Genomic DNA, 25,423 nt, shown 5'->3' on the forward strand with positions numbered 1-25,423 from the left:
TATGGAGGAGAATGCCAAAAGACTTGCTGGGGAGGTGGGAGATTTCATTGTAATGGAGGATCTGGCTAAAGCAAGAGGATTCTTGCAAGTCAAAATATACTAAAAACCTGTTGGTGGCTAGGTGTTGGCTTCCCAGGGTTAAAGATAGAGACACCTGAATAGAATTTAACTTTGAACGCCTACAAAACTTCTGCTATAAATGTGGGAGAATCGGTCACTCGGACATGGAATGCTCCTCTGAGTAAAGCAGGGGAGGTGGTGTGGTGTATGAGGAATAAACTAAAGTAAAAATGATCATGGAGGAACAAAAGGAATCACGACAGAGAAGGACATAGTCCATTGAACGTCGACATCTAGGAATGGCTAGACCTATGCTAAGAACCAATGCTCAGAGGAAGGGAAATCACACGTGCGAGGAAAGGCCTGGGCAAAGTACCCTAGTGCCTAGTAGGTTCAGCAATCTTCACCAGATGCATGGGCAAGTTCAAAGCACGAGGTATGCTCCTCATATTTCCACAGATGAAAATAGCAGGTTTACATCTCAGAATGGAGCTTACCACATGCCCGTTGGGGAAATAACCCCACATGGGCTTAAACAAATAATTGAAGGAAGTGGGGTGAGGTAAAAGCATGTAATGCACATATTCAGAATGGATAATGTAGCCTAATCTAACGGGGTTGTAATCCAAGAGTTGGGAGGTGAAACACAAAGCATGCCAATATGACATAGCAGCAAATTTAGGGGCACCCAAGTAGGACGGCAAAACACATTTATGATTGGAAGGAATTAAAGTGATCCATTGCCCCAGCAGAGCTCAACCTTTACCACTGAGGCACAAAGCACCCAGGACATTGCAGGTAAAAAACAAATCGAGAAACTTGACGAGGGCTTGGGATTGAAAAGAATCGGTGAAAGCATGATCACTGATGCATGTCAATCACTAACAAAAACAAAACAAAAGAATGAGTGCCAAGGATATCCAAGGGTAGCGGGAGAGAGCGTAAAAGCAGTGTAGGAAATCAGACTAATGGAATGGGTGGGCAACAGAAGCCATTTGATGAAAAAGACCTCCAGGAGGTACTTGTTCGACATGATGAAGTATGGACATCAACCGAATGAAATGAAGGAGAGGAGTCTGACCCTATTATAACTAGGAAGAAGGGGAAATCACCCCAAGGCGATGGCGGTGGCGGTGGCGGCTGGCCTAGGACAACAACAGAATCACCATGATATACCTCCTATATAACTGTTGTGGTCTTGGGTCGGACATGATGATTCGAGCTCTACATGGGTTCATAAGGAAACACAGACCCTTTTATGGGTTTTCTATCATAAACAAAAATGAAAAACCATATAATAGAAGGACTCAGACGGCGAATGGGCTTCAATAAAGGCTTTGACGTTCCGCCTAATGGTGCCGCAGGGGGATTAAGCCTTTGGTGGAATGATCTTGTGGAGGTGAATGAGAAACTCTCTTCAAAAAATTTGATCCACACAGAGATAAGAATTATAGGGGTTTGTGATTGGATTCAAGCTTTGTTGATGTATGGGAACCCTTATAGGGCTGAGAATGAGGACTTTTGGAAATAGGTTATGGTTGTGCTACAACCTTCGGACCAACCTTGGTTTTATGGGGGAGACTTAAATGAATACCTCCGGGATTTTGAGAAATTGGGAGGATGTGAAGGATCACACTCGAGGCCTCGATATCTATAGGACTTCATGTCAAATTTGGTTCTAATTGATTTGGGATTTAGCTGTCTGAGATTCACGTGGAGGGGCACTCAGAATAACCAACTGGTTCAAGAAAGATTAGACAGAGGCTTGGTTAATGGCCATTGGCAGGAGCTCTGGCCTTACATGAATGTCATCCATGAGACAGTCCGGGGGTCTAATCATTGCCCCTGATTGTTTCAACTAATCATGCCAGGCCACGTGGGAAACCCTCATTACGCTTTGAAGCTTTCTGGGTTAAAGAGGAAGGCTACAGGGAAATGGTGGAAAGAAGTTGGGAGACTCTAGTGGATGGGTGATGAGGATACAAATGGAGAAGAAAACCAGAAACTTGTAAAAAAAAATCTAGTGGAGTGGAGTAGAGACAAGTTTAAAGCTAGAAGGCTGGAAATTGCGAATCTCATAACAAAACTCAGGGATCTCCAAATGGATTGGGAGGCAAATATGGAGCAAATAAAGGATACATCAGCACACGTTCACATGCTGAAGGCACAAGAGGAACTGTATTGGCAACAAAGATCTCGGATCAGGTGGTTACAAGCCGGTGACTCCAATACTTCCTTTTTTCATCAATGTACTATTCAAAGAAGGAGACAAAATATGATTGCAAAAATTAAGAATGCCAATAGTCAGTGGATGAAGGATGAACAAGGTATCAGATGTACGGTGGATGATCATTTCATGAACTTATTCACTACTAATAGTCAGCTTGATTTGGGGTCCCTCCTGGACTATGTGAAACCAGTTGTTACGACGGAAATGAACAAAAATCTGACAATGCCAAATGATGATGAGGAGATGCAGAATGTTGTTTTTTAGATGGGAGGCTTGAAAGTGCTCGGACTTGATGGGGTTAAGGGTGTTTTTTTTTCAATCTTTCTAGGAGATCATTTCGTCGGAAGTTCGGGGTCTAGCAGCTGGGCTTATTCTTAATGAAACCAAAACAAGAGATCTTAATTCGACTCACATTGTATTAATACCGAAAGCTTCTCATCCTAAATCGGTCAATGTCACCCTATCTATTTCTGATTGTTAGCAAGGTCTTATCGTTGATCATTCAGAATGCTTCGGAGATGGGCTTTATTGAAGGAATACAAGTTAGTGGAAATGGACCATGTTTATCCCACCTTATTTTTGCTGATGATACTTTGATATTTTTAAAGGCTACAAAGACAAACTACATCAATATTGTTAAGCTCCTAAATGCCTATTGCCATGCTTCGGGGAAAGAAGTAAGCCTTCAAAAGTCCACTGTCTACTTCAGTACAAAAACTCCACCGACGATCTATGAAGAACTTTGTGACATCCTTCATATGCCGAATGTGGAGGATCCCAGGAGTTATCTTGGCATCCTGACTATATGGGGAAGATAAAAAAGGAATGCTCTTGCATATGTAAAGAATTGAATTATGACGAAAATCATCTGGTGGAAGCAACAATTTTTATCACAATTTGGAAAGGAGACCTTGATTCAGGCGGTCGCACAAGCTGTGCCGACTTACCCTATGAATGTATTCAAACTTTCGAAAAATTTGTGCAGAGATATTGATGCAGCTATTGCCAGGTTCTGGAAAGGCTAGAAAGAAAAGGAACGACGCATTCACTGGGTCAATTGGGATATGTTGGGATCTGCTAAAGTTGGGGGATTGGGTTTTTGGAATCTGAGGGAGTTCAACATCGCCCTCCCCAACTCTCCTTGGGCCAGGGTTTTAACGGACCGCTAATTTCCCAATATATCGTTTTTAGAAGCAAAAAAATGCGGTAGAGCCTCGTGGGCTTAGTCTAGTTTATTGGAGGGGAGAGATTTGCTATTGAAATTAGCCCACTAGAAGATTATGAGTGGGGATCAAACACGACTTTGCGTTGATAGATGGATCCCGAATATCCCTATTGGTCATCCCACTCCTATTCCCGAAGTTTCCATGTTGACAAATCAACGGGTCTCCTCCATTATTCAGCCAGATTCCTATGGCTAGAAGTGGGATTCCATTGGTGGCATTATCCCGAAGGTAGAGTGTGCGGCCATCTCCTTAACTTAGGTGGGAAATCCCAGGTGCATGGATAGGTTGATTTGGCCGATTGATAAACGAGGTGTGTACTCCATTAAGTCTGGGTACTGATGGTTGCATGATAAAGCCCAACAACGTAGATCTCGGAGGCTCTCTTCCTCTAGAGCAACTGACCCTTCGGTGTGGAAGTGCATATAGGGCATTAACGCTCCCCCCAAAATTAGAAATTTCTTGTGGAGAGGGTTGATGGGTGTATTGGTGACGCAATTGAATCTATTCAAGAGAAGTGATAACTCATATATTTCATACATTTATACCATCAATTCCTAGTCCCTTTGTGATATTTTTGAATTAAACTAGTTGTATTTTACCCTCTTTTGTGTTAGTGTGTAGCTAATTGTATTTTGGAGCTCAGTTGAGGACAAATAAGGCAAAATTGTGCTAAAAGTGGAGAATTTAATAAAGATGCTGATGCAGACAAAGAATTAAAAGTGGAAACTGAATATGGTGATGAATATGGCTCTTTATAAGACCAATAACAGCAAAAAAATGTGGGAATTAAATGCCCAATTACTGGGATGTATTGGCAATCTGTAACAACATCTTTAACATTATAAAACCTAGCCTTTTAGCCACTTTTACAGACACCTTTCATTCTGAACGAATTCTGAGTGAATTTCACAACTCCGGTCACTATTTTTCCCTCCTTTCATCCACACTCAAACCTCCACCCATTCTATACACTTCAACATCATGGAAGACTCATCCCGACAGGCTGTTCTTAGAGAAGTTCAACATCTGAATTGCTTCAAGGGTTTCCTCTCTCCTGAATTTATTTTCACTCATGTTGTGTATTTTCGTTTTAATTTCTGTGAACATGATGTGTAACTAAGTTCATAGCTAGGGATTTCGATGTAGCCTTGCAAAATTGATCCATGTTTTTACGTTAAAGTATTCAGTTCATCAATATGCTTCCTGTTTCATTCACTGAATCTATTGTTAAATTTGTTTGTTGATTTTAATGTTTGATCACCATTAGGGTTAACTACAGATCATTTAATCAAGATTATAGTAAACATCATGCTTAATCTTGGTAGACATGAGAATGAATGAAGAGAATGCTATGCAAACATCCTACCATGTATTTTCTTTGGTTCTTTAACGTTTTCTTGCATGCTAAAGACTCTTAATTAGGAACCGAAGTTGAACATCCCAATTAGGTTCCAGATTAGGAGAATTTGATCAAAACCATACATCATATAACTGATCATATATATGTTAAATGAACTCAGGAAACAGGTTGGTAGTTGAATGCGGCATAACTTTATAAACATGGAATTGGTTTTGTAATGGTGAATTCAAATCCCTGGCTTTATCTCCATTGTTTCTACATCACTATATTATTCGTTGCTGCATTCTTCTTGCATTTTAAGTTATTTAAGTTTACAGCACAAAAAATATTCTCAAGTGGTTACTTTCATTCTTTAGTTAGGGTTATTTCAAAGTTAGTAATTTATAGAGGTCCAATCAATTCCTGTGGTTCGACACCCATACTTGTGCCATTATACTAATCATATTTTTGCACTAGGAAAGAACATAACAAGAAGATGTTCCCTCTCCCTCATCTATTATTTATGCAATGAACATAAGGAATCAGTTGAGCATGTTATTCTTCTTTGCCCATGGACTATTCGGGTTTGGTTTAGAGGACCGCTAAACTACAGGGTGGATCGGAAGGTAGTGACAACTCTTGATGCATGTTTCCTCATGGTTTCTAAGGAGTGCTCTGGCAACTTGGATGACAAGAGGTTTCTCCTTACAATTGTGGTATTTACATGCTGGAATATCTAGAAGAATCGGTGCAAGACAATTTTCAATCGAAAGCCTCTGTCCCCTATCCGAACAATTAATGCCATAGTTTGTGATGTGGAGTTGTTCTTGAAGTCCAAAGCTTTGGTCAATATCCCTCATGTCCCTAGCTCTCGTCCTTAGGTGCATCGATGCTCGTGGACCCCTCCACCCCCACATATGATAAAAATGAATATGAATGCTAGTTGGAACGCAGGTAATTTTCGTGGTGTTGTTGGGGGTGGTGATAAGGGATTATTTGCGTAGGTGCCTAGCGGTTCGAAGAAAGGAGATAGCTACGTGAAGTGCTCATGCAGCCGAGGCAATTGCGATTCTGGAGGGATGCTTGCTTGCCCAACAGGAAAATTTATCCCAGGTTGTTGTGGAATCTGATTGCTAACATATAATTTCTTGTTTATTGGATAGTATGGACAATGCACACTGGGAGGTGAACCCCATATTGTCTCGGGCAATGGATATTGGTAATTCATTACTCACATGTACCTAGTCTTGGGTCCCAAGATTGGGGAATGAAGTGGCGGACTTCGTGGCGTCGTTCTAGTCTACAGAGATGTGCAACTCTGTCTGGGTTGAAAAACCCCCATCTTCGTTTGTAAGAATTTTAAACAAGGACGGGTTACCATGTCTTCCGTAGTTTTTTGGCATTGTGGGGTAGGGTCAACATTTGTGCCATGTTTGGCGGCGTCTATGTATGCCCTGACCTCATATATCTTTTGCTCTGTTTGCCGTTTCTTTGCCGTTTCTTGGTTCCCCTGGTTATAATACTTCCAGTTTATCAAAAAAATAAAAATAACAAGAACATAATTCCAACGCTAGGGTTCTTGCAAATAAAAATCCGAAACTGCAAAATAATAATCCCAAAAGTAGTAAGAAACTAAAAGAAACTCTATAAAAATCATTTGCATATAGTGCTACACGTAAATATGAAAGAATATATTATGCTTTTATCTGGATTGTGCATGGAAGGACATCTCAGCTCTGAATCATCTTGTGATCCCAAAATCACCATATATCAGTAGATCCAACAAACTCAACCAGCTCACCTTCAACACTCTAGTGAACTACCAAATAGACCACACAATAGCCAAATTCACCTATAAAAAGAATATTTAAATCGTCTAAAGCTAGATTACAAAATTGCATGTGGACACAATATCGCTTGTATAAAAGAAAAAGGAATTCACTATGTACATAAAAGTTATTTTAATCGTGATGAAGAGTAACCAAACAAAAAATAATCTTAATCTGATGGACACAGTTCAACATCAAATGAAAACTTATTCATCGAATCACAAGATTCTATTAGGGTTGTTTAGTATGGGATCCCGAAACCCGAACTAACCCTTTCCAAAATAGGAATCCGAATATCGATTCTGAACCAAAATTTTGGAATTCTCGAAATGTTTTCGATTTTTCAAGACGGATCAGGATTGAATTTTGGCTTTTGGGCTGAAATTTGAGATCTTGACCTGAAATTTTGTCAGCCCAATTTCATACATTTGACAACCCGTCCCTAATTTTACAATTTTATTAATTTTAAATGAGTGAATGGACGAAAATGCCCCTAGAGGCGAGATTGTTGACTTTTGTTAATAGTCATTTCCGTACGCATATGAGCTATTATTTTACCTTAGCCTTGAAGTACTCGACGATACAAAAGCATAGGCGCAAGCAGAATCGAATTTGGAGATACAATAAAGATTTTACCTAACTACGAAATTTAAGGGTGTTTCATGAAATTTGAATTTTGGGTATTTTAATATTTTCTGAGTGGATATTTTAATTATTTATAATTTTTCTGGCCTATAGGGCCCACACCCACACAAACTTTCCACTATCTTCTTGTCATCTTTCATCTTTTCCACCACTCTTATACGCTCTTTCTTCTCTCGATCTTCTCTCTCTGTTACTCTCACTTCTCCCTCACTTCTCTCTCGTGTCTCACCCTACAACAACAATGGTGACACTAGGGTCCATCAACTCGCCATCTTTTTCGGTGAGGTCAACCAAACCACCACTTGGGTTTTCTTTCTCTTCCCTCTTCCCTCAATCTTTCTCTCATCCCCGTCAAACTCTTTTACTCTCTCGTCTTTTTGCGATGCACCAAGATGGTGCAGTAGCAAACACCGAGCCACCACCATCGTCGTTTTGACGAGTTTCAACCACAAAATAACTCACTCCATTCTCTCATTCAATTTTTTCACTCTCTGGACCTCGTGCACATTGCATAGAAACGTAACAGGGAAAGCCGCCATATTTTCCGCACAAGCTCGCAAACTTCCTACAAGGAACCGTTATGGGGAAGACTTTCCAGATTTTTTGGCTACTTTCAAGCCCTTTTGGCCAACTCTAGCCACGGTTGAGGAACCCAATGGTGCGATTACTATTGGAGACTCCGGCTTTCCTAGTTCAAACGGCTGCAACCTCGCAAGTATCTGTGAGTGGGCCTTTTCTTTTATATAGTATATATATTATTTGAGTTTCCATACATAGATTAATAATGCATTTTCTAAGTAATGCCATAATTAAACTGACTTTATAAGAATTGTCGTGATGATGAAAATTGTGAGATTAATATGAATCCTACGAGGATGCACAAGTATGCATATTATTACGAGATACCTTATTTATATTTACAGTAGTGAATAGTATTATGTTGACGTAAATTATTAATTTACCATTGTATGATTTTATTTATGTTCGTTGCTACACGAATATTAGTACTCGCCCAGGTCAGGGCTAGTCTTTCATGTGTATGTTCAAATTGCACACACGCTCACTTTGGATCCATTGTAGGTGTCAGTCTTGTCCTAGATTGCTATAGGCAATTAGGACTTATATGTGATGCGCATAACACCAGTCTTCATGTGATTGTAGTATTAGAGCGTATTGCACTTAGTCTTGTTCATGTCAGAATATATTTGCATGAACTCGTGTGTCAGCATATGTCGATGAGCACACAATATGATATATTTGTTATGTGAGATTATTTGATTACTGGACGTTAGGTGTTTATTTAAGAATTATTGTGATGTATTGAATTCTTGAGATATTGAAGGCTACGGTAAGTATTTTCATACTATACGTAATATCTATATTTGGAAACTATATTTGTTTTACGGCGAGGGGTTATTACGTTTTGAAAAGATTTTTCGCCCCTCCAGGTTTTAGTAGCTGAGCTTTCGTATCGATGAGGGTTCTAAGCAAATCTTGGTATGGGAGGTTACTTTCGATGGTATAATTTTCAACCTACTCTACTGTACTTTACTTATGCTCTATTATCACATGTGAAATGAGTTCATTCCCGCTCACAAGCGCACTTTTTCATTTAGGCACTTTTAGGTTTAAATTTACTCACATTTTCCACATCACTACACCTTATGGCTTCGTCACCCTCCTGGTGTTGGCCAGCACAACTCGATTCGGAGCCCAGGTGGACATTCTGGGTAAGGCTGGGTTCGATACGAAACGGTTCAGTTTTTTGCCACAACCGAAATGGAACCAAAATTTTGACTCGTTGCAAAAATTTTTTGGTTTTTTTGGTTTGGTTTTTTCCGATTCGGTTTTGGCCCGGTTTTGGTTTTTTTTTTTTTTTCCTTCTTCTTCTTCTTCAACAATAAGGAAATAGCCAGATGAATCACATAGGGGATCATACCACTATGGACTAAAAGGAAACTGACCAGGAAACAGAAACAGAACTCGAATAAGCAGTAGAAACAATAGCTTGAAGGCAGTCAGATAGCCATAGTAAGCAATGTATGCAAGCAGGTTCTACCATTTAGGGAATCAAGCATCAATACCAAATAAATATCCCACATCAAATTGATAGTTAATATTTGGAAATAAAAACCAAATTTTCAAATCTAAGAAAAAAAAGTTCGGATTTTCACATGCATTTGCTCCCGCATCAAGAAGCTTTTGGACGCAAGAGATCTTGCCATGCATTGCAGCCAACGTCAATGGAGTCTGAACAATTTTCGACCAAACAAATCACAAGATAATTAGAACAAGAAATAAAACAGAAAAACCCAGAAAACCCATTTGCCCAAAATCCAGAAAAACTCAGAACAATAATTGATTTGGTGAAATCCCAATGAAGCAAATGAAGAACCCACCTCAATCTGGCCATTAGCGGTGGCGATATGAAGAATAGAGTGCCGGTCGTAAATGGGGGCAATATTGCACACAGATGTAGCATAACCCAATCAGAACCTATTTGAATAGATAAACAGAATAGAAAATTAAACAGAGAGAAGTGAGAGTGTAAGACTAACCTTTTGTGACAGAGAGAAAAAAAGTTTGAGAGAGTGAGAGATAGAGAGTTTCAGAGGAGGTTCAGAGGCTGTGCGAACTGGGAAAATGGGAGACTCTCTACGTAGGGTAGAGTTAATCTACGGGGTAGATGGGAATTAATCTGTATAAATATGCCACTGATAATGGTATTACCAAGAAACAACCTTCTGTCAAAATGGTTTAAGGGAAACGCACTCAACAAAAGGGGAAGGGGTTTGAACCTCCTTGGCTATAATTGTTTTTTGTGTTTTTTTATAATTAAATATATTTTGGTTTGGTTCGGTTCAATTCAGTTTTCGAACCTCAAAAATCAAAACCGAACCAACCAAATTCTGTTCGGTTCGATTTGACAGTTTCGGTTCTATTTTTTTCGACCTCAGTCCGATTTTTTTTAGTTTTCGGTTTTTTGAACCCACCCCTAATTCCGAGTCAAGGTGTGTCAGTTTGTTATCAGAGCATAAGTTTGGGCTGTATTGCATTCATCACGCATATGATGTACGCACCCTTTGTTCTTGAACCTAATTTTTGAATATTGCCACCTTGTTAAGCACGAAAAATGTACTAGCTTTCCTAAATTTTGGGCAGTTAGGCGACATTTCGACATTGTAGAAGATCATTTTGGTAAATGTCTTTAGACTTAAAGCGAAGAAATTCCCTGCCAAGGAAAGATGTAGATTTGAGACAAGTTGATGGCCCTGAAACAGGGCTAATTTGCCAGTAATTGAGTATCACCATAGATTTATCAACCAATCCCACTACTATTATCTCGTCATCATTACCAACCTTTCGAGTTAGGAAATCCAGAAATAGTTGATCCCTTGGCAGTATATGTTAGTATACCACCTATCATAATTCCCACGAAGTTTTACTTTTCGTCGAAATCTCTGGAAATGTCTTGAACGACAATGTGTTGCTAAAGTGGTTGCACTCGACGAAAGAATATCTGGAGGACAATCACCTTTGGTCCCCGACTATACTAATCTTTTAAGCATAGTTATAATTTTAGATCTTTATAAGGAAGATCGATTTTTGTTAAAGTCCATTCTAAAGTAAGTTATTAGTAATTCCTTCTCCCGACCTTAGGATGTTCAACCAACATTAGTTCCTAGAATTCCTTTTGATGTTGTACTCGTCATTTCGATGAGTATAGGCATGAGAGTACAAGTTATTATACCTTCGGTTAGCAGAAAATTCAAGAAGCAGTAATCAATTTTCCCTTGATCCAGTGAGACTAACTCTTAGGATCAGTTCCTTACCAATCGTTCGAAACCATCCACCCGAGCAGGCTCTAACATGTAATCAGCCTACGGTGGCACTACTAATTGATAATAGTATCCAATATCCAGAAGTTGTCAACCAATATTCAGGTGGTATGATTTTTGATATCGGACACATGCTAGTATTTGGGAGTGATACCTTTGTGCCAGAACGCCGATTCACAGTTTCAGGACAACGAACAATATCAAAATATCTTAAATGTGTTAGTTAGTGACGTGACCGATAGACTGATTAACAGTGACTTCCTGAGCCGAAGAAATTACAATCGTGGATACTTAAGAGCAAGCTTTATAAAAGGACCGTAAACTCGCAGTTGTGTTAACCATTTACCCATCTACTTAACCAGAACATTCTCGACCAGTCACCTTTCTGATCACCTTCACAGACAAACATTAGAATTGAAGCAAGCGTTGAATTCTCACTGTAATAGCGAATTGAGTATCGAGAAAGCTGTGAAGACTTATTAATATGTGTTGTAGAGAAAGGAAGTAGTATTGTACATTTTGAGGACGCATATCTCTAGTGTCATTTCCAAAATTTTACCTAGGATATCACGAAATTATAAAGTGAAGTACACCATTGATTCATTTTTCTAATATCACACCTATTCTCCTTTCATCTTATCAAATGACTCCTTCGGCTTTGAGAAAACTTAGTTACAAGAGTTTAGCGATTAGGAATTTACCGAACCGGGAACCAAACAATTTATCTTAGGAACCTCAAACCTAGTCATGAAGACAAAAGACTAAACCGTAGGATCGTACCTAGATTCTAGCAACTCAATCGGGTGATGATTAAAAACCGTTAACCCCTACATCAAGTTGAAGGTCTCTCCGACCAACTTATGGAACCTAAGTTTTCTTCCATAGCCTAACGAATTCGTGGTAGTCTTACAGACGGCTTTCCTGCCTATTTCAGCAACGAGATCAAATTTTATAAACACCGATAGTCAACTTTATACCAAATTTCTCAAATGTTAGTTTTATTTAAATTGATACTCTTCTTGGGAGATGTGATCTCAGTAGACAATATTCTTTTCTTTTTCCCAAAAAGGTTTTAGTGGAAAAAAGTTGAAATCCTCACAAAGTGTTGTGAAATATGTGATATCCTTGGTTTTGTCAATTTTATCGGCCGTTTGGTAGTGATTTTTTGGCTATGGCATTTTTCTTCACATGTCAACCGAGGAAAGTTAGTTTAGTTATGATGTTGATTATGAATAAAGTTTCTAACAACTAAACTGTCACCTCACATTTGTTTTACACTTTTCGATGACATTGATTATTCGAAATCCACGATGACGTTTTCTTTGGAAGTTTTGGCTGTGTAGATGTAGTATGACGGAGTATTGCTTATACTTCTAAATGGTTAGAATCATTTGAAATGAACCATCTTACTCATGACTTAAAGTCAACAGTTGCAATTTTTACTTGAAAATTGGATGACACTTCTCTGTGGAGAACGTGTCCAAAATCTTTACCAACCATAGACTTCTCAAATATATCTTCACTTGAAATAAGCTAAATTTATGACAACGACGATGGAAGAACCAAATCAAAGTCTACGATTGCATTTTCGTGTATTACACTGGTTGTGCAAACGTAGTTACTGTTTACCACAGCAAAAGACATATCAACCCTTGAACACCTTCATTTTGTCCTACCTCATTTTAATTGGAAATTCATGAATATTGATATGACGTTACCTACAAATCACCAAGAAATCGTTTGAGTGGTTATAATCACTTCCTATATCCAAATGAAATGGGGAAATATCACCATAAAGTTTTCGATACGAGGTATCTTGTACGTATGGAGATTATGGTGATTTTTCAGTGATTATCGACCGACTTAACAAGCTAACTCACTTTTCGTTGGTCCAGAGGGACTAAATTTTTTACCACTTGGTGAAATTTCTCATTTTTGAATTTATCGAATTTTTTGGCATTCTAATCGACATCTACTTTGACTATGATTCCATAGTCATCTCCTTGTGCCTAAAGCCATTCCAGTCAACCTTGAGTACATGTCTACCCTACTGGACTTCGTATTGTTTCTAAAGCAGACAAATCGTTTAGGAAAATCGTTCGGACATATTATTTTTAATTATGACCATTCATTCTTCAATCACTGAACAAATACTTTGCTGAATGAATCTTTACCGTTGGTGATTGAATATTCCGGAAGCTACCATTGTAACGAGATGTTATGCATTCAATCCAGTTATCTTGTACTCTAGATTTGATGGACTTGTCTTGACCCTCAAATTCTCGAGTGTTTTTTTAGCCTTCTCGACATAGTTTTTGCTAAATCTAAGAGAAATTCAATATGAATCTGCTCACTGAAGCGTTGTGAACCACATTGTTTCGTTACATGGTGTGTCCAACACTACTGTATCTCACCGTGATACGCGTTTCATCTCCAAGTCTTAGAAGTCATCTTGAAAGCCATGGTACTAAGTTGTTATTCCATACCACATTTCACCCTTAGACCAACGGCCAGTCTGAATGAACTATCAGGACCTTGGAAAACATATTGCCTTTGTCAATTTTGCAGTCTTAGCAAGGTTATGATGGACACCTATCTCTATTTAAGTTATGTACAATGATAGTTATTAATCTGGTTTGGCTATAGTATTGTTTAAGCCGTTGTATAGAGATGTTACACATAGAACACGATTGACTGATGAGTATTGCAAACAGGTATTAGAATGATCAAGATTACGACATAGGAAATTATATAATATTGACGACATTGGCCGAGAGGGTAGTGCGTGAGTGCAATCGAGGCCTTGATCGGACGATTTAGGTGTATTTCCCAATGGGTGGCATGATGGAATATTGCACCCTCGAGAATTTATTACTATTGAGGCAGTAGTGCTTTGTTGGTATTACAGACTGCAAACCGTAATGTTGACAACTTATTTGTTGGACTCGTTAAGCAAGTGGATAGATAGGCTTGTCTACGTTAGTATTTGTATTTGTTTATTTAATTAGTTATTTATTGGTTGTGCTTTACCCAAAGATACTACACATTTATCTACGAAGTATGTGCCGCTACGAGTGTGCAGTGAAAAATCATTTTTATGTTTAGTTTTGATTTCAGTACAACTATTTTGAATCTTACATTATTATATATGTATTTAGGCGTTATGTTATTATATACCTATTTTAACTTTCTGTTTTTATAAAAGTATCATATTATAGTTTTGTACTGAAGGAGAAGGAAAATATGAGTTTGGAGGCATGAAAGAGGAATCATTGCAATCCGATCGCGACTGAATGACATTCCTTTTTATGCAACAGCTCTAACTTGATTTCTTCTTTATATATTTTCTTTCTATTTTGAGTATTTTCTGTATAACAACTTATTTCAAATTTCGGGGACAAATTTTTTTTAAGGTGGGTAGATTGTGACAACCTGTCCCTAATTTTTACGATTTTATTAATTTTAAAGGAGTGAATGGATGAAAATGTCCCTAAAGGTGAGATTGTTGACTTTTGTTGACCGTCATTTTGGAACGTGTATGAGCTATTATTTTACCGTAACCTCGAACTATTCGATGATACGAATGCGTAGGTGCAAGCGGAATCAAATTTGGAGCTATGATAAAAAAAATTACAGAACTACGAAATTTGAGGGTGTTTTATGAAATTTGAATTTTAGGTATTTTATTATTTTAATATTTTCTGAATGGATATTTTATATATTTATAATTTTTCTAGCTTGTGAGGTCCACGCCCACTCAACTCTCCATTCTCTTCTTGCCACGTTTCATCTTTTCCACCACTCTTAAACGCTCTCTCTCTTCTTTCTATCTTCTCTCTTTGTTACTCTCACTTTTCCCTCACCTATCTCCCGTGTCTCACCCTGCAACGACAATGGCTGCACCGATGTGGAGTAAAAAATAATCAAGAAAATTATGGAGGTGACATGTGGACTTTTGGGTTAAAATGACAAAATTACCCTTGAGACACACTGGAAGTCCCACGCGCATGCAACAGACAATAACGGCTCAATCAAAGAAGAGTCAAAGGTGATCAAAATGGTATTTATTCAAATCTCTCTCATCACTCCTCATCAAATCCTTATTCAAAAGGTATCTTGATGCGAATAATATAAGCACACTCAAATTAAACCCTCTTTTTGACAATTGTAGCAAAGTATGTAAGTAGGGATCGTTCTAAACCGGGGATTAGGAGGGCTTGCTAAAACCTCTAAACTGACTCAAAAACAAAAAGAAACAAAGTTAAAAATGTAAACAAAAGATTTTAAAACAAGAAAGTAAAAGGGGGATTTGAGTTTGGTGAAGTTGAAAGTAAAAACGAATGAACTAAAAACTTAAATAGATTTTAAACAAATTTGGGTTGAATGGATAATGGAAGGCTAGCTAAGGGGTTCTTCTCCACACATGTCTTGCTTGCATACAAAATGATTTCCAATTGCTCTTCTATAAGTTATGAATACTCAACGCCCCAAATTAACCGTGAATTGCACTAATTAACTCTCAGTTTTTCAACAAGTTATTAGATTGGATGATTGCATACGACAACCCAAAACATTCCCTACAAGTTCCCTACATGAATTGCATAATAGAGATACAAGCAAGAATCATTAAGTTCTATGAAAAACATAAGTATTGACGAGGCACTCGTTACTATAATTTGCATGAAACTTATGCCAAGAATTTACTTAACGTGATTGTGACTAGCAACCTTCACTACTTGTGAATATAAGTTCATAACGATTAGGTGAAACTCCCTTATATTCTAGCGTCAAATTCATGCATGAAAATTAAGCGTGCACTCTCAACCAACATACACAAATTAGTTTTTATACGAACGGATAAGTAAATTGAATTCACAATTCAAGAAACGCAATTGGAAGTAATCAAATCATATAGCAAGCATTAACATGGTTTTGAATCCCCCCCTAGCCAAGGGGGGTTTAGTTCCTCATTATTACAAAACAAAGATAAACAAATTTAACCATTGAAAAACAAAGGGAAGAAAGCACCTAAACGTTCCAACGATCCATGTTGGATAGCAAGCGCGTCCAAGGACTTTTCTCCTTCTCCTTGCCGCCACAACAAGGTTGGAATGATGTTGAAGGGTTGGTTATTTGGAGGAATGGATGGGAAGGGGTTTAGATATGTAGGAGAGGCAAGGAAAGGCTTGGAGAATGGTTAATTTTTGGATGAATTGAATGAGGTTGTTGCCATGGTATTTATAGGAAAAGGATGGACTTGTTTAACACAAAATTATGGTGGAATTGAGTAGGTGAGCAAGGCAAAGAGTGGGAATTGTTGGTGGGTTAGGTATTGAGTCATCCATTCACATGTCATGGTGAGCTAAGCATTGCATCATCCACTCACATGTCATGGTTAGCTAAGCATTGCATCATCCACTCACATGTCATGGTGATTTAAGCATTGCATCATCACTCATATTTCTGGTTGCTTTGAAGTAAAAGCCACGGCATTGAGGTTTTTGAGTGAAGTTTTGGCCAATCCTTCTAGAAACCTATCCCTTCTTGCACTTTGTATTTGTTTCACCACATTTTTAGCATGTTCCTAGCCTCATTTGACTTCAAATTTGTCCATCCTCATGTCTCCATGTTTGCACCATCCAATCATGGCCCAAAAATGCTCCAAAATGCTCCAAAATGCATCTTCTTGCATCCTTGGCCCATAGAACCTACAAACACCCAAAAATGGCTTAAACTACTAACATAACTAAGAACTAAGAACATAAATGCACGAAAACAAACATACTAAGTCGCATAAATATGCTCCTATCAAATTCCCCCACACTTAGCTTTTGCTAGTCCTCGAGCAAAACAAAGAAACAAAACATAAGAACAAAACAAAACCTGAACCTTCCAATATTTACCTTAGGGATTTTTAATGCAACATGACATGCAAAAGATCATCATAACCACATATTTTGGCCTTCCCCACCCTTGAGCACATACTTAATTATAGTCACCACATACTAGTTCACATATAACCAATTAAAACTATGTTTTGAATGTAGTAACATGCCTTAGAGAATCTGCTCAATTCCTTACAAGATACACTCTTATTTTCACTCCGATTTTCTGACTACACACCCTACACTAGGTGTATGTGAGAAGATTGATGTAAACATGAAAACGAACACTCACATAAGTTTATAGCAAAGAAAGCAATTTATGGAGTTATTAAGCATGTATAGATATGATCTCATGACTGGAATGCTACTACTTAGATGCGAGAACCATGGACACCATATGCTCGTACCAATCCCAAACTCCACATATTGAAACACATAACACTCAAGATTGAAGTTAAGGGTTGTAACGGGGTTAGGGGTGATTGGCTAACAATGAAAGGTAAGGAAACAAACGTTTTTAAAGCATAATAAGCAAAGTAATGAAATTGATGCTTAGAATTCCCTTTGAATGCAACAACTAACTTTAAACACAATGGGGTTATTCATTCAACTTTTTAGGGCTGATTTCAACTTTTTGGACCCTTTCTACAACAAACAACACTTGTGAGCCTTTCCTCACTTATTTCAAACTCTTTTTCTTTTCTTTTCAACACTTTTTCTATTCTTTTTTTTTTTCTTTTCTAACCCGTGCCTTATTACTTTCTTTTGGCACACTAAACACAAAAATCTCATTCCCCCACACTTGTTTTCTGCATAAGGACAATCAAAAGGAATTCATTTTAAGTCATGCTTCATTATGCTTTAAAAACAAGGGTATGGATAGTCCTAATCTAGGCTAGGTAAGGGAAATGTGGTTTAACAAAGAAAACAGGCTAAACAAGGCTCAACGGGGTTAAACTTAAACAAATATGCACGGGATAAGCTTTTTGGCTCTAGTTCACTACACAACTTCATCTTGAATATGTGTTATGCAAATCAATGTCATGCTTTGAATGGAACGGGCATAAGTTCTAGTATTTGGAACTTAAATGATGAAACGCCTTCTAAGTAGCAACCAAGCAAAGAATGATGAGATCATGCAACGACTTTAGAAAACAAAAAATGCACAGATTAATAACTCTCCAAAGAACGTATTAGGCTCAAGTCTCTCAAGGTTGTAGTGTTAGTTTGAGTTCCTTCCTTCAAGCATGTTACAAAAACTGATTTTTTTTTTTTTATTACATGTGAATTCGTAAACTATAACTATAACCAAGCATAAATCAAGAGCATATCAAACTTCCATCCATGTTTATAACTTTCTTTAACAGTCATGCAATTAAAAACCGAATCCTCATCATTGTGTTGGAAAGTACCCTAAGACACAAACAAACACACAAAAACAACTCTTTTTGGGTTTTTTTTTTTTTTTTTTTTTAAACAATTTTTCAAATTTTTATGGGATTTTCGGACTTTTGACTTAAAACACACTAAAACATACCAAAACAGCTTAAAAAGGCTTAAAAACAGTAAAAAACAACATTAGAAATTATGAGTGAGAAAACCCTACAAATTTGCATCAAACACTTTGGTTATCCCCCCCATACTTAAATCAAACATTGTCCTCAATGTTTCAAGCATAGACTAACACAAATAACAAACAAACAAACAAAACAGCAACTAAGCAATTTTAACATGGCATAAACGAAAACAACAACAAAGAGAAGGGTTTAGGAACGCAAATCTGGAATTTGGAGTGCTCTCTAGGTCTTCCTTTGTTGCATGCATGGGTTGCCTCCCAAGTAGCGCTTGCTTTAACGTCGTACAGCCGGACGAAGAACCCATTCACTCCTCAATGGAGTCCACGGCATGCAAGGGAATGTCATCCACGGTATGCTCCTCAAAGTTCTCGTAGTATGGCTTCAAACGATGCCCGTTTACCTTGAATTCATGTCCTGTTTTCAAGCTTTGGATTTGGACTGCACCATGAATAAAAACATTAGTAATAACAAAAGGTCCAATCCACTTGGAACATAACTTACCAGGAAACAAACGTAAACGGGAATTGAACAATAGCACTTTCTGCCCAATTGCGAATGTTTTGCCTCTAATCATCTTATCATGGAACGCCTTGGTCTTTTCCTTGTAAATGCTTGCGTTCTCGTATGCCTCGTGCCGTATCTCATCAAGCTCATTCAATTGGAACTTCCGGTGACTTCCTGCTTCATCGAGGTTCATGTTAAACTTCTTGACGGCCCAATGAGCTTTGTGCTCCAACTCAACGGGGAGATGGCACGGTTTGCCATAGACAAGCCGAAAGGGGGACATTCCAATGGGTGTCTTGTACGCCGTACGATACGCCCAAAGTGCATCATCTAACCGTAAACTCCAATCCTTCCTTGTTGGCCCAACGGTCTTCTCTAGGATTTGCTTGATCTCACGGTTGGAAACCTCGGCTTGGCCATTAGTTTGAGGATGATAAGGCGTAGAAACCTTATGATTGACATTGTATTTCCTTAATAACGCCTCAATGGTCCGGTTGCAAAAGTGTGACCCTCCATCACTAATGATCACTCGTGGCATGCCAAACCTTGCAAAAATGTTAGTTCTAATAAAATCTGCAACCACTTTAGAATCATTAGTCCGGGTGGCCTTTGCTTCCACCCACTTTGACACATAATCAACCGCAAGCAAAATATATATAAAACCATACGAAGAAGGAAAGGGACCCATGAAATCAATACCCCAAACATCGAAAATTTCAACATTTAGGATAGAAACCTGCGGCATTTGGTCCCTAGCACCAATGTTACCCATTCGTTGGCATTTATCACATGTTAAGCAAAAAGTTCTAGCATCCTTAAAAATACTAGGCCAATAAAATCCACATTGTAATACCTTAAGGGCAGTTCTTTGTGTGCCAAAGTGCCCACCACATGCATATGTGTGACAAAAACTTAAAATTGAACGAAATTCAGAATCAAGCACACAACGACGAACAATTTGATCCGGGCAAAATTTCCACAAATATGGGTCATCCCACACATAAAACCGTGCATCATGCCTAAGTTTATCACGTTGGTGCCTAGTGTAAGTGCTTGGAATTCTTTTTGTCACCAAAAAGTTCACCAAATCAGCATACCAAGGTTCACTAACCTTTATGGACATCAATTGTTCATCAGGGAATGTCTCCAAAATCGGCAAAGCCTCCTCATTATGCACCATTCGGCTCAAGTGGTCAGCCACTACGTTCTCACTTCCCTTCTTGTCACGAATCTCTATGTCGAACTCTTGAAGTAGCAACATCCACCGAATTAGCCGTGGCTTGGCCTCCTTTTTGGTGAGCAAGTACTTCAATGCTGCATGGTCAGTGAAAACAATTATTTTAGTACCAATTAGATATGATCTAAACTTATCTAAAGCAAAAACAACGGCAAGAAGTTCTTTTTCTGTAGTGGAATAGTTCAATTGTGCATCATTCAACGTCCGTGAGGCATAGTAGATGACGTGTGGCTTTTTGTCCTTCCTTTGTCCCAAAACAGCCCCTAAAGCGCAGTCGGATGCATCGCACATAAGCTCGAAAGGTAGGCTCCAATCTGGTGGAACAATGATGGGTGCCGTGGTTAACAACTCCTTGAGTTGATTGAATGATGCCGTGCACTCCTTGGTGAATTCAAACGCCACTTCTTTTTGTAGGAGACGACAAAGAGGTTGTGCTATCTTCGAAAAATCTTTGATAAACCTACGATAAAATCCTGCATGACCAAGAAACGAACGAACCTCTCTAACCGAAGTCGGAGAGGGTAAGTGACGTACTAGATCTATTTTGGATTTATCCACCTCAATGCCGTTTTCAGAGATAATATGCCCTAAAACTATGCCTTGTTTTACCATAAAGTGACACTTTTCCCAATTTAAAACGAGGTTAGTTTCCATGCATCGTTTTAAGATTAATGTGAGATTCTCCAAGCAACCATCAAACGAATCGCCAAAGACACTAAAATCATCCATAAATACCTCAATAATTTTCTCAATAAAATCTGAAAAAATACTTACCATGCATCGTTGGAACGTGGCCGGTGCATTGCATAAACCGAATGGCATGCGGCGGTAAGCAAAAGTACCAAATGGGCACGTGAAGGTGGTTTTTTCTTGGTCTTCCGGAGCTATGACAATTTGATTATATCCCGAATAACCGTCAAGAAAACAATAAAAAGAATGACCGGCTAACCTTTCTAGCATTTGATCGATGAATGGTAGTGGAAAGTGGTCCTTCCTTGTGGTGTTGTTGAGCTTCCTATAATCAATGCATACTCTCCAACCTGTTTGAATACGGGTTGGTACAAGCTCGTCCTCGGCATTCTTCACCACAGTGACTCCGGACTTCTTTGGGACAACTTGAACCGGTGAGACCCAACGGCTATCCGAAATTGGATAAATCACCCCACAATCGAGAAGCTTTATAATCTCCTTTTTCACGACTTCCATCATTGGAGGGTTGAGTCGGCGTTGAGCCTCTCGAGTTGGTTTAGCCCCCTCCTCTAGAAAGATGCGATGCATGCACGTTGTAGGGCTAATTCCCTTAATATCGGCCAATGTCCATCCGATGGCTGTTTTGTGCTCTTTCAACACCCGAATCAACTTTTCTTCCTCTAATGCCGTGAGTGATGAAGAGACAATGATGGGCAACGTCTCTTCCTCTCCCAAGAATGCATACTTTAAATGATCCGGCAACGGTTTAAGCTCAAGAACGGGGGCCTGAATCACAGAAGGTAACAACGTATTAGTGGAAACGGGAATTGGAATTGGGTTAGACGGCTTACCATGATGTTTTGGCAATGATTCCAAGGCAGCCACAAGCTCGGCATGTTCATCATTTGGTACGGCCATGTTGGGTTTTGTGCCAAATCCTTGTGCAATTGTCGTTTCGAGTGGATCGTCTTCCAACATATCAAGATAATCCTGCGCCAATTCATCCAATATATCAATAGAAAAACAAGAATGATCATCTTTAGGAAATTTCATAGCTTCAGAAATGTTAAAGTTAATAATCTCCCCATCAAATTCCATTGTCAACGTCCCTTTGAACACATCGATCTTGGTGCGTGCTGTTTTCATGAATGGCCTCCCAAGTAGAATCGGCAATGGGGTGACATTTGGTGATTCCTCCATCTCTAAAACGTAGAAATCCGCTGGAAATATCAAGTTATCCACCTGCACCAATACATCCTCCAAAACTCCTTTCGGATATGCATTAGAACGATCGGCTAATTGAATTATAACACCATCGTTTTTAAGTTCTCCTAAGTTCATTGATGCATAAATTGAGTATGGCATGACGTTAATTGAGGCTCCTAGATCTAACATAGCATGTTCAAACTTGGTATTGCCTATAACACATGGAATTGTAAAACTTCCCGGATCTTTGCATTTAGGAGGTAATTTTCTTTGCAAAACAGCGGAAACATTCTCACTTACCTGGACAACCTCTTTGTTTGAAATTCTCTTTTTTGTTGTACATAGTTCCTTTAAAAACTTGGCGTACCTAGGTACTTGCTTAATTGCGTCAAGGAGAGGTATATTGACTTGCACTTTCCGGAACGTCTCTAGAATGTCCTTTTCAGCTTCTTCTTTCTTTGTTTGCTTGAACCTACTAGGAAAGGGGACATTCAAAGGAAAATCATTAGTAGGAATGGAATTGGACACGGTTGTACCTTTATTTGGCAGATTGGATGGCTTAGGAGCCATGGAGACTTGCGGCAAAGGAACCTCTTTCCTTACCGTGGCCAACCCTTGTTCCTCCTCTTCAAGTATCACTTCCTCCACCTTGTTTGGGGCTGTTCCAACTTGTTTCCCACTTCTTAACATGATTGCCTTGGCAGATTCAAAGCCTCCTTTTGGATTTGCAATGGTTGAGCTAGGCAACTTGCCTTGCTCTCGAAACTGCCCCATGAACTCGGCAATTTGCCCTACTTGTTTCTCCAACTCGTCCACCTTTTTGTCCCTATTTTGCATTCCCTGTGCCATAGAAGTTAGTAAATTAAAAATTTGATCATTATCAATAGACGAACCTGATTTTTGGGCAGGTTGTGCTTGGGGTTGAGTTGGTGCAAACGGCTTTTGATAGAAACCCGGGGGTTGTTGCCTCAATCCGCTTTGTTGTTGGCCTTGTTGGGGTTCTCGCCATTTGAAATTTGGATGATCACGCCAACCGGGATTGTAAGTATTGGAAAAGGGGTCATTCCTTGGTTGGTATTGGTTGCCAAATCCCACGGCATTGAGGGTCTCCCACCCTCCATTTTCTATCAACTGTGGGCACTTGTCCGTAAGGTGGCCTTGCATGGAACACACGCCACAAGCTGCCACGTTTTGCACTTTTGGACCTTCCACTACCTGAGAAAGCAAAGTAGTAAGGTTAGCCATTTGATTTTGAAGTTCGGTTATGGCACTTACCTCATTGACTTGATGTGGTCGTGGGTTACTCCTTTGTCCAACGCCTTCGTATTGTTGAGCATTCAACGCACGGTTGGAAATTAAAGTCTTTGCTGCCGTGGGGGTCTTGTCCACCAAGGCTCCTCCCGCCGAGGCATCTAGCATTTGACGTTCGATAGGTAGTAGCCCCTCGTAGAAGTATTGCAAAAGAAGTTCCTCCTTCATCTGATGCTGTGGACAAGAAGCAACAAGAGATTTAAAACGTTCATAATAAGTAGGAAAAGATTCACCTTCCTCTTGTTGAATTCCACTTATCCTTTTCCGTAGGAGGATGACTTGAGAAGTTGGGAAAAACTTCTCTAAAAAGGCCCGTTTCATGCTTTCCCATGATGTGACGGTTCCGGGCGCCAATTCGTACAACCAATCCTTCGCCTTTTCCAAGAGAGAAAAAGGGAAGGCTTTCATCTTCAAAATACTCCCATCGACATTGACGGGGGTCATGCTTGAACATACTACCTCGAATTCTTTCAAGTGTTTGTTAGGATCTTCCATGGACAACCCATGGTACTTCGGAATGTGGTGTAACAAGCTTGACTTCAATTCAAATTCTTCTGTCTTTCCTCGGGCTGCTGCGGGGTATTGGATACATAGAGGCGCGGCATTGTCCAATCCCGAGGCTGAAAGTTCTTTGATTGTTCGATTGTCCACCTCCATGTCTTTTTCTGCCTCCTCCTTTTCTTCAAATTCGGATTCAGAACTAGAACTAGGTGGATTAGGTTCTGGTTCTTTCCTTTTCCTTCTCAAAGTTCGTTCAAAATTGTCGTCAAACTTCGATATGTGTGCACGAACTGGTTGAGAACTACGAGTCATAAACTAGTACCTTAAATAAACAAAATCAAATAAAATTAAAACTAAAATTAAAACACACAAAAAAGAAATAAAAAGAAACAATGGGGATTTAGCAAAGTTGCTAATCCCCGGCAACGGCGCCAAAATTTGATGCGAATAATATAAGCACACTCAAATTAAACCCTCTTTTTGACAATTGTAGCAAAGTATGTAAGTAGGGATCGTTCTAAACCGGGGATTAGGAGGGCTTGCTAAAACCTCTAAACTGACTCAAAAACAAAAAGAAACAAAGTTAAAAATGTAAACAAAAGATTTTAAAACAAGAAAGTAAAAGGGGGATTTGAGTTTGGTGAAGTTGAAAGTAAAAACGAATGAACTAAAAACTTAAATAGATTTTAAACAAATTTGGGTTGAATGGATAATGGAAGGCTAGCTAAGGGGTTCTTCTCCACACATGTCTTGCTTGCATACAAAATGATTTCCAATTGCTCTTCTATAAGTTATGAATACTCAACGCCCCAAATTAACCGTGAATTGCACTAATTAACTCTCAGTTTTTCAACAAGTTATTAGATTGGATGATTGCATACGACAACCCAAAACATTCCCTACAAGTTCCCTACATGAATTGCATAATAGAGATACAAGCAAGAATCATTAAGTTCTATGAAAAACATAAGTATTGACGAGGCACTCGTTACTATAATTTGCATGAAACTTATGCCAAGAATTTACTTAACGTGATTGTGACTAGCAACCTTCACTACTTGTGAATATAAGTTCATAACGATTAGGTGAAACTCCCTTATATTCTAGCGTCAAATTCATGCATGAAAATTAAGCGTGCACTCTCAACCAACATACACAAATTAGTTTTTATACGAACGGATAAGTAAATTGAATTCACAATTCAAGAAACGCAATTGGAAGTAATCAAATCATATAGCAAGCATTAACATGGTTTTGAATCCCCCCCTAGCCAAGGGGGGTTTAGTTCCTCATTATTACAAAACAAAGATAAACAAATTTAACCATTGAAAAACAAAGGGAAGA

General features: G+C 38.8%; 1 protein-coding gene across 1 annotated transcript; it reads right to left on the reverse strand.

The window, feature by feature from the left end:
• Nucleotides 1-16,095: 16,095 nt before the first annotated feature.
• On the reverse strand, nt 16,096-23,849 carry LOC126617699 (uncharacterized). Its single transcript, XM_050285740.1, has 2 exons — nt 16,624-23,849; nt 16,096-16,586 (listed from the first exon to the last, which is right to left on the reverse strand). Exon 1 carries the CDS (start codon nt 23,744-23,746, stop codon nt 18,935-18,937), a length of 4,812 nt encoding a protein of 1,603 aa, XP_050141697.1. The 5' UTR covers nt 23,747-23,849; the 3' UTR covers nt 16,096-16,586; nt 16,624-18,934.
• Nucleotides 23,850-25,423: the final 1,574 nt, after the last annotated feature.

Source organism: Malus sylvestris, chromosome 4 (assembly GCF_916048215.2).
Source record: "Malus sylvestris chromosome 4, drMalSylv7.2, whole genome shotgun sequence".
Taxonomy (NCBI): Eukaryota; Viridiplantae; Streptophyta; class Magnoliopsida; order Rosales; family Rosaceae; genus Malus; species Malus sylvestris.

Bases quoted from the DNA above. Each gene is read 5' to 3' on its own strand.
- LOC126617699 (XM_050285740.1), bottom strand. From the start codon at position 23,746: ATGAAGGAGGAACTTCTTTTGCAATACTTCTACGAGGGGCTACTACCT.